Below are 14755 nucleotides of genomic sequence, written 5' to 3'. Positions count from 1 at the left end.
GCGAGTCGTCAAGTGATGTATAAAAGGAACGTGAAAACAGCGGGGCATGCACGGCGTGCATCTCCAAGTCTGCTATTTACATCTGCGTCACCACGCTTCCAGAACATCCAAATGAGAGGAACAGAGCCGGCCGCAGCAGGCCTGTCGGCCTCTAATGTTCTCACATCATACCCATGGTCACCCCAACAGCTGTGGTGTACCCATCTGTGGGCGTTGGAAGTCATCTTCTGCTAGTTAACGTGTTTTGTGTGTGTGAGGATTGGGATTTTCCAAGATGCTTTGGGATGATGCTATGGCTCCTCCATGGCATAAAAAAAGACAATTAAAGGAAAATTCAACCCACTAAATAATTATCTGTAATCTATTGCTCACCCCGTGTTACTTAGTTGTTGTTTTTTCTTGAAAGTCTCCACCGTGAATGAAGAATCCAAAAGTGGAAAAAAATTCCTGATGAATCAAAGTCTTTGGGGACCACGTTCAGCAACAGCAAATCAATATTAAAACATCTGTTAACAAACACACACAACTAATTTTGGAGACACCTTAAAGTCGAGCAGTTGTTTTTTTTTTTTTGTTTATGTTTGGTCTCCAGATTTGCTTACAGAGTAAGTGCTCTTGACTGTTGCTACTTTTTGGTACAACCTGCAGCGGACGTGATGAGGCACAGAGGAAGAGACACTGCACTGTAAGGCTCACAAAATGCAGTTTTGAGGTGAAAATCCCCTTTAGCACAGTTAACTATCATATATCATTGTAAGCTCTGTTAGCACCGACAACAGTGTCAGCTCAGCTAGTGGTGCTAACATAATACATAATGCTAAAGGAGTTTTGTGGCACAGAAGCCCGCATGAGCCCGCACACTCACCAGGGCTACCTGGGGGGAAAGCAGTGGATGGCCACCACATTTTGCAGCAACTACTGCTACTAGCTGTAGTGAATTAGCAGTGTCGCTGGCTAGCTCCAACCCGACCGGCTGGCGCACAGTGCTGAGCAGCCAAACTTAAGATTAGTTATCCAGCAGAGACCGCAGGGTGGGCAGTGGGCACAATGCTTTTACAAGTTAACATGTCTTGCTGTCTGTCTGTCAGCAAAGCCAACAGAAAATAAAATAAAAGTCAAGACACTTACATCACAAAACATTAAAATTTCACCACCTCTAAATGAATAGCATTTTGGAAATGCAGCACTAAAGCACTCGGAGTAAATGGAGCTCTCACTGAAAGGAAAGGCCTCTTATTTTTCAAATCATTTTGCTTTGTTTTTCTTAAAAATAAACCATTTAATTAGTTTTATTTTTTAATTTAATCAGTTAATGTGTTTTTATGCTAACTGAAACTGACTTCTCTAACAGTCAAATGCTCAGTACTTCCCAAACAACTGCATTTCCATGAAAGCCAAAACATTTTAAAACACTTTTGTATCAAAGGCGGATGGGGTTACTCATTCATGTGTGAGTCTGTTTATGCAGAGATGTTTTAAATATTACGGTTTTAGCAGTTTGTTTTGTTGTTGCTAAATATGGTGCCCGATGACTGCAACTTATCAAGATTTTTCAATTAACCACAGAAAAAAAGTCTTTTTTTAGAAATTCAGCATAACACAGGGTGAAGAACTGACATACAGTACAAATGGCCATTTGGGGAATGAACAATTCCTTTTAACAAGTCCTTTAGCCAGCAATTCATACAATGATGACTACAAATAGTCAAAATATGGCATGTCAATACACCATTACCAAGAAAATGACACATTAATCTAGAGAAATTGGTAATTTAAGGTTTCATTAACAACAATGAAAGCTGTGTCACTATATCACTTTTTAAGGTGGACATTTTTGTAGCTCATGTTTTAGGCCTCTCTTAACCCTCCAAGCTCCTAAATGTTTCTTTTTTTTTTTTGGATGGGGGATATGAGTTGTGTAACACCAGTGCATTCTAGCTTCCTCCAACTTTTTGTCCAGAGTTCTCCCATTAGTCAGTCTGCACTCAAGCCCTTCATCACCGGATGCAAACCTCACCACTATATCAGCCACTACGCCACATACTCAGCACTGACGCAACCCCCTAAACGCTCAGATTTTGCCCCCCCACCAAAACTGTTCTGAAACCTCATCCAAAATAACACATTCTTCCAATAAAAAGACATGGCAGAGCTGATGTTTCTGTGTGTGCGCACATGTTTGCTGCTGCTTTCCAAAACCCAATTATTTCATTGTCCCGACACTTGAGCTAATAAATCCGCCGGTTTGGGAGAGCAGCGGGAGAGCAGGGAGTAGAACAGAAAAAGGAGGAGAAGAAGAAGAAGAAGAAGAAGAAGAAAAGGGAGGTCGTCCTGCGAGATAGAGTTTTTACAGTTTCGCCCAAATGTGGCATGAAGTCACGCTCTGAGAAATGATAGCAATTAATCAGAGCTACTGAATACAATCCACTCAACTAATCACAATTAACTTAATGGATGACTCACAAGGAAAAGGGGGCCTGCGTGCTAACTGTAGCCCAGTCCCCACAATAACCAGAACTGTAGAATGAGACAAAGGCAGACGGAGAAAAAAGTGAAGCAGAAAATAAAAGCAAGCAACGTAAGGAGAGACGGAGAGGAAATTAGATATTGCACAGCCGCGCTGTTATGATGTCAAGTTTGAGAATTTCAGGCTGATTATATGAAATTGCGAGTTAAAGGGCACATCCAAATCAATTTGGTGCGGCAGTGAATGAGGACCTGGCGCAATTAGAGGCTTTTTTATTGGTTAGTGGAATGGTTGTGACTTCACCGTGAGCATCTGACCCGCTGGCTGCTTCCTTAATGTACGATCTTACTGTTCATTAGGGTCAGTTTCCCTTTAAAGATGTACAGGATGACAATTGTTAAGGGGCCAGAGGTAAATGCAGAGTTTAAAACGTACTGTGAAATTAGACGGTCGTAAAAACGGAATAGATTCACCTCCACGAATCACAAAGTAACCTGAGGACTATTAGGGCCATTTCACACTAAGTGTAACATTTTGACATCTGTCATTGGTATTTCAGGACATTTATGAGTATGTGATGTTACCATAAGGAGCTGTTCTGCTGGGACACTAAATTATTTTCATATTCAGATCCAGAAATATTGGTAGTGTCTAAAAGTTGTATTATAGGCAGTTCAAAGGTGAACATATGCAGGATGTCTACAAGTATCAGACACTGAAATCAAATGTTTTTTATGGCCCTTGTGAAGATCATTTTTTACTAGATTTAATTGTGATTTTTTGACAAATCATATTTTTCTTTTTTTAAGAATTTCAGCTAGGTATAAAGGTGAGTTAGGTTTTATTGTCATGTTTTTATGGTTTACTTAGAGAATATAAAACATATTTTTTAGTCATTCCTTGTGGTAACTTTATTTGGTATTCTTTTTGTGTTTTTTATCTTTTATTTGTTTTGTTTTGTTTTACTTTTTGGAGTTGTATATCTTTATTTTGTATTTTTGCTCCATGTTGTCTGTCTGTAACTTTGGTTGCTGCCTGTCTTGGCAAGGACACTCTTAGAAAAGAGGCTATAAATCTCAGTAAGTTTTTCTGGTCCATGAATGGATATAATGAGATGAAAAAAAAAGTAGTACATATCAAACAAGGAGTTTTGTGAAATGGTTCCCTCATGGAAGGTTAAGGAAGAAATGTGTGAATGGTACGTTATCCATTAAGATCAATGTAACAATTCATTTCATTACACTTTCCAAAACTTGCAAGGATTTCACTAAATTCATGACTTTCCCAAAATGAGATTGTGAAATTCCATTTCTTTTACAGATTTTCCATGACCGTGAGATCCCTGTTTTATGCAGGAATATGTTTTTCACAGTGACTTACATTAATATACACAGTGGTAACGGGTAAGTTCAAGTATGAAGTAAAAAAGTATGTCCAGTGGTAGTTTTAGAGATGTAGATTTATGCCAAAATAAAATAAAATGTTTATGGAAAATATAACCTGACAAATTCAAAGTTACGACTATATAATGTCTTTTAAAGCCTACCATTTATAAAATTAAACTGATGACATTTTAAAACTTTTGAACAACCTACAGAAACCTTGATATGGAGCTGGTGATGCATTTGCCTCTTTCTCGAGTTATTACTTTTGCCATCCAACCTTATATATTTTGTTATTTTCCAGTGGAGGTGGTAAAATATTGTGGAGAAACCTGTATGTATTGTGAAATTAAGACCTCACAAATTCAAAGTTTAGACAATTTATGTCTTTTTAAGCCCACATTTATACAATTAAAATGAATAGGTTTTAAAACTTTTTAACGACCTGCAGACACCCTGAGATGGCGCTGGTCATACATGTTTCTTTCATGAGTAATAACTTAAAAAAATACTGCTGTCCAACCTTTTTTATTGTTATTTTCCAGTGGAGGGGGTAAAATATTGTGGAGAAACCTCTATGTGATGTGTACATCAGAAGAAAAAGAGAGCTACATGATGCTAATAAACAGAGATAAGTGAAAGCTGTGGAGTTCAAAGAGTGTAACGTGTTCTCAGGTTTCACTTCTCTCTGCCGCAAATCTTTTCGGAAAATATTTGCACCTGACATGGTGTGAAAGGTTAATGCGTATAAGAATGACAAATTACGGAGCATAAATTTGGTGTGAAAAGGCCTTTAGCTACACAGTAAGAAGTGCAGAAGCCCCATTTTCTTCACTACAAGACTTTGCCCCATTCCCACAGGAACTATCTGACAAATGCAAGTCTCACTCTCTCGGGGCGCAGTCATTTTTTAGTGGTCACAAGACAGAGAAGAGTCATTGCTTTTGACCAAAGGTGTGTGGATGCAAACAGGATGATGAAAGTCTTTCTCTGAGATTCCAAGTCTTTGCTCAAAAAGAAGCCACAGTGGATTCTCTTGTTCTAATCCCAGGGTGGTTCAAGTTGCCCTTTTCCTGGTGCTTCCAGAACAAACACAACACCATTATACATGGCATTTCAAAGAATGCACACTGCCACAATAGCAGCACTTGAGTATTTCTTGTTTTTTTTCACGCATACACGGAAAAGCTATGCCCCGCAGTGTAATCCTGCTGCTGTCCACACCACGGTCAAGCCTAAATTATAGCCACAGGAGATTATGGGCAGCAGTCGTGCCCTGTGGGTCCACTGGGCAGTGAGAGGACAGCTAAGGCTTACAAGGAGGAAACGGCTTCACAGCAGTCGGGTCAAACTTGTTTCCTCACAGATGTCACTGGCGTGATGGCGAATTAAAAGATTGTCGTTGCATTTCTGAACTAGCATTAGCGGCTTGCGTTCATATGCCTCCACCAGTTTCAGTTTACATCCATGAATGTTCAGAATCAATTAATATATGTAGTGAAGACTTAAAAGTATTTTTTGGCTAAACATGAGTGTCAAGAACCCCTTCTGTTCCAGAGTTATGAGGTTGAATAATGGCCATAAAAGTAATTTTGCAAATTATTTGCAGACAGTAAAATTTAACTTCGACATGTTGGATAGAAAATGTTATCACTTTATCATTTTATCTAACTGGACATTTCTGTGAAATTTTGTCATAATTAGTGAATGAATTCTTGAGACATGGACGTTTGTGCCAAAATTGAAGACATTCCCTCAAGGCTGTCTCGAGATATCATGCTCATAAGAGTAAGATGGACGCAAGGTCACACTAACCTTTGACCACCAAAATCTTATAGGTTCATACTTGGGTCCAGGTGGACCTTTCTGCCAAATTTGCAGAAATTCCCTCAAGGTGTTCCCGAGATATTGTGTATATGAATATGGGTTGGACAGATGAACACCCTGGCCTTGGTTGTCACCAGTGCGGAGGCAAAATAAAATGTACTGTCTAATGCAGGTTGGGAGTTATCATGACTTGATTTCCTGCTATAAATCTAAATTTTAGGCTGTTATGTGTCAAAGCCTGTAGGGAGTGAACATAAGCAAATATAGTGGTAGAAAACTTAGCTGCAATTGCAACAATACTGCAGTAATACTGATGATATATTGCACTCAAACAGCCACATTAAGTGAAACCACTTTCAAATTGCAGGAGTATTTATAAAAGTGACCAAGTGTTGACCCCTTGAGGAACCCCGGAGGCACAGCCCTTCTCTATTTATTTTCTTTGAAACACACAATAACGAGAGTGCACCCTTAACCTCTAAACTCAAACTGAGCCGCTATATTACTACAAAAATATATTCTACATAATTAACACCTTCAATATTGTACAATAACACGCAATGTCACACATCATAAATGTGCGTTTCAGATGCTCTCAGGAGCCAAATCGCTGAGACAAAAAAGAATCAGGTCGTGTAATGGAATAACACCAGTGAGATGATTAAGCCGAGCCGGGGCGGGTGTAAATCACATTATGGTTTCAGGGAACGTGATCCAACATCAGACTCGGGAGAGGCCGGAGCAGGAAGCGCCCGCGACAATGTGTGTTACGAGGGAGAGCGAGAATTCCTCCAAGCCACATTATTACGTTCAGCAGCTCCACAGAACATGCAACAGGCAGGGACCCAAAAATGGCTTAGGTGTGTTCTGCTTCCCCCCGGGGTGTGGTGAGAGGAGTGCGCCGGCCTGGAGCCAAGATGGTGGTCTGGGCGAAAACCACAAAGTGAAAATAGAGGCAGCCAGGGCCAGGACACGTCCGGCGCAGATCAAAGCTGGGCGGGGCTTCAGGGCAAAACAAAGTGCTGCGATGACAGATGGATCTTTGACAGGCCGCTACGTACTTTAGTAGTTGTGTGTTTATGTGTCACAGGACGCAGAGGTCAGTCGAGAGAATCGTGGAATCAACAAAATAATCAAAGCTGAAAAAAAAGGTATGTGGTGCGACCAAAACCAGCTGCAATTAGGCTTGGTGCGATTACAGATTCCCAAACATGCCGCACTAGACGACAAAAGCATGGGAAAGCAGGAAAAGGCCGCCATCACACGACACGTACAGACATGGGTCAAGGGGTGGAGTGAAAATGCGGGGCCATGATGTCGCTGCTGTTGAGTTGGGGCCCGAGGCCGAGACAGACGAGTGGTTGTTGACGTCTGGGACCATGTCTGAAGAGCGTGGACGTGACTCGCATGTTACAATGAGAGAGCAACACTGACCAGGAGGAAGCCGTTTGCAGACACAGAGCCTAGACTGGCTGAAAATACTCGTGGCCAAGAGCAGGGTAATTGTGGTCGGTTTTGGTGTGCTTACAACTTCAAGGTTGTGGGTTGGATTCCCACAGGCGAGTACCTCAGAAGCATGTATGGTATTGGCTTGAACTGTGGTTCGGATGCTGCTTTGGTACAAGTATTCAGACACTCAGGGATTAGTCAACACAGAGTCTAGAAAGCAAGATTTTCTTGACGGTAAGATGTTCAACACAAATTAAAAAAGAACTCATGTTTTGTTTAAAGATTTTTGATACCTTCACTGGGGAACGACAAAACAAAAGCTCCCTGGTATCCCCTGGCTCCATCTGGGGATGTTGCGGCCTATGGTTCATTGCCCTGACACCAAGGCCACTGGGGTAACCCAAAAACATAACATTTTACAATCCACTGACTTCCCAAAACCATCTTCTAAACTTTTGGGAGCTTCTTAAAATCACAATGCGCAAATCAAACACAAGAAACAATATACAAACACATTTTCCTCTTTTTTTTTGCTCATATCCACGAATTGTTCTCATTTTGTTAGTATCTATTGATTTCTAGGATTCATCAGTGTTTTCTTATTTTTTATCTTAGATAATAGAAAATTTAGCAAGTGGTTAAGAGCACCTGGACCAACATAAGAGAAAATCATCTTCAACATGTTGCCCAGCACAAAGAAAAATATGTTTTATGTTTGAGGAAGATTTAAAATTAAAATGTTTTAGAATAATTAGATTATTCAATTCCAGGGTTTAAGAAATATTATTATACTTGGTACAATAATCCCAATTTCTGTCATTTCAGTTACTGTGTGTCCCTCTGCTGACCAGTGCTGGAATGTAACTAAGTACATTTACTCAAGTACTATACTTAGGTACAAATCTTAGGAACTTCAGCGTTATTTTACACTCGTGCCACGTTTCAATTCTACTCCGCTAAACTTCAGAGGGAAAATTGTACTTTTTACTACACTACTATTATTAGATAACTACTTTACAAATTAAGAGTTTTGCATACAAACCGTATGAAAGTAAATAAATGCAGCTAAAACAATAAGTAAATTAATTAGAAAATAAACTGACAACTATTGTTATTAACCTATAAGTCATTTTTTTGTGCAAAACACATTTCATTAGATAACTACTTTACACATTAAGATTTCCGCACACAAACCATGTCTATGAAAATATACATATATCTAAAACAATAGATTAGAAAATGAATTTTCAACTATGTTTCATGATGCTGTATTTTTTTCATGCAAAATAAACTTCATTGTTCCAGCTTCGCATATATACTGAAACTATGAGGGCTTGCCACTTCCCTTTTTAATTATTCTCATTATTTTGATTTATTTAATTAATTTAAACCTTTTGCATGTGTACTTTTACTTTTAATACTTTATATTAACCTCATATAAACCTCAATATAGTGTTTATGCGGCGTTACCTGTGCTAGGTAGGTGACTTATGATCAAGTGGGATTCATAAGCACACCTGGTCAGAGCATATCTGGATGGTCAAGAACGTTTGGTGCATTTGGAGTTGACTTCTCTTATATTTTCTTTATGTATATATATATATAACTACATATATCAAGAGAATGTTGCTGCATGATGCTCAGTTTGAGATGACTGAAAAAGTCACTTACGAGAGGTTCCTTGTTTTTGACCAGTCTTATGATTTTCACAGAATCCTCATCATCGTCTATGTCTTCAGGCAGCGGAGGTAGTTCGGGGTCGTAACTCTTTAGGGCGATCGTGTCGTGGACTGACAGGAGGCTCTGGAGGAAGGAGAAGGATGGAGGGATGGATGGATGGGAGGAGAGAAATGAGAGGCAAGGGTTATCAGTCAAACCATTAAGGTCTGAGCTTTGCATTGTTATAATTAGCAAAATAAAGAGTAGAAAAATATGCTGTTACAAGTTCAATCTATCATTTGTTCCTTTGAGCAGGACGGAGAAACTGCAGAGACTTCGGGGAGGATGGTTATGAATTGGGGTGCTGTTTGATGGATTTGAACGCGCTCAGAGCCAGAACTTTTAGGTCCATGCGTTAATTGTCATTAGGTCCAAGCTCTGCCTCCATACATCTCTCTGATTAAAGGCAACCAGCTCCTACCCTGCACCGCTGCTCACCAGGGACTGTGACTGAAAGGGTGTTGGGTAGAGGCAGGGGGCAACCTTGGCCACCTTTTCCAGTGCCGATGCTTTTCAGGGCAAGGTGGTAAACACTTTGGGAAGCGTTGTTAGGTGCTGTTTCGTCGGCGGGCTCAAAGTAATGAAGTTCTCAGTCGCCTCAGATATTTCACACGCTCACGAGCAGACATAAAAAAGAGACGGGACGCAGACAAGAATGATGCCATTGAGACGTTCATTTTTCAAAGTATTTAACGACTCCGTGTCCGGACCAAGATGCAGCTGGACGCGTGCTGCTTTTTCCGTGGTTGAGAAGAGGGGAGAGAAAAGTGAGAAAAACATCTTCCACCCCATGTGCCAGACAAAAGTATAGAGACAGAGGGAGAGCGAGAGAGAGAAGGATATGGTGAGAAGAGGAGCCGTGTGTTTTACGACATGGGAGCATGCTGCAGTACAGCGTTCAAGATGTTGCTAACTGGGAGCAGATGAGAGGAGGAGACACAAGCGGAGCTCCGTGGCCAGGAGCCACTGAGAGACAAGCTGACCAACACACATACAGATGCACACACACCGTTTGTCTTGTAGACTTGTGAGGACTTGGCTCTTTCTATTCTCCTGGTCCTACTGTATACTATAACTTATTTATTTTTTATTTAAAAGAAACAGTTTAAAAACATTAATGTCACCATCTGATGTACCGCATCAGATTATAGCTTCAAACTGATTCACATCTGTAGTCCCTTGGCAGGTCAAAACAAAACAAAAAACAGCATAATATCAAACAGCAGAGAGGAAAATCGAAAAAGTTAGTTGTTTGGTGCATTAAAAGGGGGAAAAAAAGGTAGAAAATGTTGATTAGTGTTTTGCAAAGCCCAAGAAGACGTCCTCGAATGTCTTCTTTTGTCCATAAATTTACTAAAATATTCACATCTCTTTTTTTACCCTTAAAATATTACCAGATAATTAATTGATTTACAAATTAATAGGTGATAAATTCAATAGACGACAACTAATTGATTAATCGTTGCAGCTGTGAATAGCGCATCACAAATGTATGTAGCTGTTTCGCCAATTTGTGTCGTTGATTTGCATCTCTCTGAAGTCGTTCCACACCTCTGTATTTTTGTGTCATTTAGCTCATCTTTATAGTTGCTTTGCATCTCTTTGTTGTCATTTTGTGTCTTCTCGTGCTTTGCTGCCTCTTTTTGTCATTGTGAGCTTCTCTGCAGATGTTTTGCACGTTTGTAGTTGTTTTGTGTCTCTCTATGGTTGTTTTTGTGTTTTGTGTTTCTTGTTGACATTTTCATTCTTTTCCGGGTCGTTACGTGTCTATTCGAGCGACATTTTGCAGGTGAGGGGCAGAAAGGCCCTTGACACTTTGGGCCTCTGGCCCGTGCCTGGCAGTCCCGTTTAGTAGCGTAATCCATCCACGGTGCTGACTGGCCGTGGACTGACATTGCAGGTGTTCTCACTTTCAGTTTTACCATTAAATGAAGTGATTAAGATAATCTGGCTGAGCTGCTGGCATATTAACAACCTGTTATCTGAATGTTCGTGTGTTTCGTCCCATCTGACTTTTTTGTACGTAGAAGATAGCACTGTGTTTCCACATTTTGGCAGTTAACTTGCTGAATACAATTTTATCATAACCAAAAGAGGTTTCGGACAGAACGACAAGAGAAAGATCCAAGTAGTGATAAATTTGAATTTTACTTGAACTTAACTGACCTCATTTCAACTCTTACCCCAAACTTCATCTTGATATAAACCCTTAATAAGGTTGTAACTCAAAACCAGGCGACAGACCAGACAAAAAATAAACACATTTACTCAAATTCCCAGAAGAACACACATTTAAATCCATATTTTTCTCCATCTTATCTTCCTCCCTGATTCCTCTTGTTTTCTCGGTCCTGCTGTCCAAACTTCTCTCAAATGCCATTAATCCCCTCTATTCTTTTTGTTTTGCTCTTCTTCAGTTTTATCTTTCATGCATTTTTCTCCCCCAAAAAAGTTTGTTCGTTTCTCAGAACGGGCCTAAACAATGTGTTCCTGGCTTTCATCTGCGCCGTACATAAACACACACTTTGTGTTGTATTGTATGTCTGGGGATGCGGTCATTATAGTATTGAAATATTCTCTTGGAGCGCAGAAAACCCAAACTGTTTGCAGATGAGGACAATAAAAGCAAACTGCATGGGATTCAAAACCTGTGCTCGATATATAACATACTATATATTGTGATCATAGCACCATGTCAAGACGCAGAGGGAGAGGTCAGTTTCCACAATGTAGTGATGACGTCATTAATGCTGCATTCTAGGACTCAGCACCACATGTGAACATACATAACTTTACCACAGTGAATGGAATCAGCGCTCCACTGAAAGCTGAATAAAATATCACAGAGCAAATATTTAAATAATCTGACTTCGTGGGCCACCATCTTTTTCCTGTTTTCTTTACCTTCTCTGTTTTTTCTCCCATAGATGTATGAGGAATTCATCTTTAATTGGCCGTTGTATCGAGTTTTCCAAAAACATCCTATAGTGAAAGCCAGCCTGTGCTGTTGCAGGAGAAAAGAGAAAATGTTTTTGAGTCTGAGGTTGGATACATGCAGTGCTGTGGCTCTCTTTATGGTATTTGACTGTCAGTCACAGCACTTGATCCGGGTCGCGACAACATGTGGGTCAGCCAAGCGTCCATCAGACTCTCAGCAGGGTGGGACACTCAAATAGGCCCAAAAAGCAAAACTACACTATTTTCCTGACGCTGTGCAGTATTAGTCCCGGGAATGAGATTGGAGATTGACTCACGATCAACAACTTTGTAAAATGATTTTCGTAGCCCCCAGATTTTTACCATAGGGTGATCAGATGGGGCAACTGAAAATCTAGGGGTGGCACACCAAAAACAAAAGCCATAAATAAATTTCAGGAATTATATTCTGCTGTTGATGTACACTGTAAAGTGGATCTTATTGAAAATAATCTTGGAAACCGATACTATATTAGGTGAAAGGTTTGTCATGGCCCCTCACAGATGTTCTTGAAAATTATTTTCCATTGCTATGTCTATGATATATGTCTGATTTTAACCTGTGCATATAAAATTAACTGAAACTCATTTTGAACTTAAGTGTTCAAATAATAAATCCAGCAAAAATATTATTTAAGTGTCAAACATTTTCTGAATCCAGCTTATCATATATGAGAACTTGCTGCTTTTTCTGTTTTATATAACAGCAAAATAAAAAAAAAATGGATTGTGGAAATTTGGCTTAAACTAATGAAAGTGTGAACATGTCATCTTGGGTTTTGGGAAATGAAATGTGTACCTTACCCTGTATTCTGACATTTTGATGAACACATAAATGATTTATTTTATATTAAATCTAACCTGGTTGTTGCAGTCATAAATAATTAGCTAAAAAACAGAGTAAAAATTACAAACAGAACCAGACACATTTCTTTCCCATGCCCACCTCAACCTTTCCTCCACTAACCTGCCATACAGTTTCCCCTGAACTCGATCCATCAGGCCTCATATCCTGACCTGTGAGAGTCCCCTCATCGATGGCACTTCCTCAAATCTGGCATTGCTCCCCACTGCCACATTCTCCCCCATGGCCGTGCCTAACAACCCGTAACAGAGCCACAGCTAATTCCTTGTAAAAACTCTTGAGGAAGTAGCAATAACAGCTGTATGCTAATAGATAGCACATGGTACATGCCCTGGCTGCTGACCGTTGACATGTGAGCACAGCTACACAGGTACAAATGTTTTACACACACACACACACACACACACACACACACACACACACACACACACACAGAAGTCCCTGTATGGAGGCTTTCTTATTGGGCTGATATGAGTCAGTGGGTCTTGTTATGCCTCGGTGTTGGTGGATTAGCCACCTAATCAAATCTAGAGTTATATCCTTGTTCAAGCCCTGCAGCTGAGGAGAAAATGGAGTGCGAGACGGAAAGAAAGATGAAGGGAAGCCACCCTTGTTTTCCAGGCATCCCGTCCTCTCTCGCTTCGTGTGTTTGTGTTCATTAGGCATAATAGGGATCCTAGAAAAACAGATCACTGAGCTTGACTAAATAAACCTGCTGGTGCATTCCTGGCATTGGCCTCTCATTAAAGCCCCCCGGCCCTGTCACCGGCCCACTCGTTTTTCAGCTGGATCGGTGCATTGTAACTGCTTCACCCAAGCGGGTAGGACCCTGCTGTGCGCCTTGGAGACGCTGCTGTAGGCCAGCTGGGATTTGACACTCACCTACGCCCACCCTCCCCGAGCCTTGAACTTCGGCATGCACCGCCCCGAGTCAAACATCCTGCGAGCCTGTACACACACACACCAGCCTCCATACACGCTGCCGGAAACAGCCGGCCATCATAATTGGCACTTTCATCACTGTCAATATTAGTCTTGCTGAGGGGGGGCTAATATGGGTGCAAGTTGTTTTTTCATGTGCGAATCGTAAAAAAAGAAAGTTTGTGGCAAGGAAGAGAAAGAGAGCGGGGAGTTTTAAAGAGCCTGATTTATATCCCCACCCTAGGAATGGATCATTTCAACCATAATTAAGAGTGATACAGTTACTATCGCACAGAGACGCCATTCAAAGGCAGCAGCCATCTGCTTGTGTTTTACACCCCCGGCCCTGTGATTTACACTGGGCCTGGCTGGTACGGTATCAAGTGCCCTGGAGGACAGATGGAGACAGAAAGAGTGAGAAAAGTTTTAATACTTTAGCCCACATGCTGCCTACGATCTGAGACACAATGTCAGGAAAACGCCAACGTCAGTATGTTACAGGCAAAGCCCTGCCTCAAAACCTAGGTGCTGGAACTAATCTATTGTTGACCAAGAAGCCAGCGGGAATGTTTGAGGCCGGGGCGCTCAAATCTTGAACCAAGAGTAGAGGTCATGAAGTTGAGAGACTGAGTAAGTGTGTGCAAGTTTGTGAACACATGCAGATGTCAATCACTCAGCTTTAGAACGCCAGATATGAAAATTTCAATCCAAAACGGACACACGGCAGCTCGTTGTAACTCACTAAAGTCCAAAAAAGATCCAGTGAGTCCAGCTTACTTTAATTATCTGATAAACAGATTCTCAAACTTTTCTGATCTACAAGCTTTTTCAAGGAATCTCACAGCCATGAAATGTTTGAAATAAATCTAGTTCAGTGATAAAATGCCAAAGCGCTATGTGTCGGCTTTCTTGGCCTCAGTTGCTTCTGTGCTTCTGATGGTGCGATCGGCCGGCAGTGAAGGAAGCAGTAGCCGAATATTTTCCATTGTCAGGGTGGAATTGTTTGGCTGACCTCGTTCTGCACTGGAGCGCAGGTCGGCTGAGTGGCGTGTGGAGGTGGTGGGAGAACAGAGTGACAGCAGAGAATAGAGAAAGCAAACAGACGGAAGAGAAACAACAAATACATATTGGTGAGGCTGCACGAAGCTT

The 14755-nt window shown here is 40.8% G+C and overlaps 1 protein-coding gene across 6 annotated transcripts in view; it reads right to left on the bottom strand.

The window, feature by feature from the left end:
• Positions 1-14755, bottom strand: part of mpp7a (MAGUK p55 scaffold protein 7a) — a 175035-nt gene that overhangs the window by 72411 nt on the left and 87869 nt on the right. For all 6 annotated transcript variants that reach the window (XM_088072300.1, XM_088072301.1, XM_088072302.1 and 3 more), the window contains one exon: positions 8797-8928. In XM_088072300.1, coding sequence (XP_087928426.1) covers positions 8797-8928 — 132 coding nt within the window. The remainder of the gene's footprint in view (positions 1-8796; positions 8929-14755) is intronic.

Source organism: Plectropomus leopardus, chromosome 21 (genome assembly GCF_026936395.1).
Source record: "Plectropomus leopardus strain MGB_pleo_1.0 chromosome 21, ASM2693639v1, whole genome shotgun sequence".
NCBI classification, from domain to species: Eukaryota; Metazoa; Chordata; class Actinopteri; order Perciformes; family Serranidae; genus Plectropomus; species Plectropomus leopardus.
The sequence above is the reverse complement of the archived record's forward strand: the minus strand, read 5'-3'. Positions and strand labels throughout refer to the sequence as shown.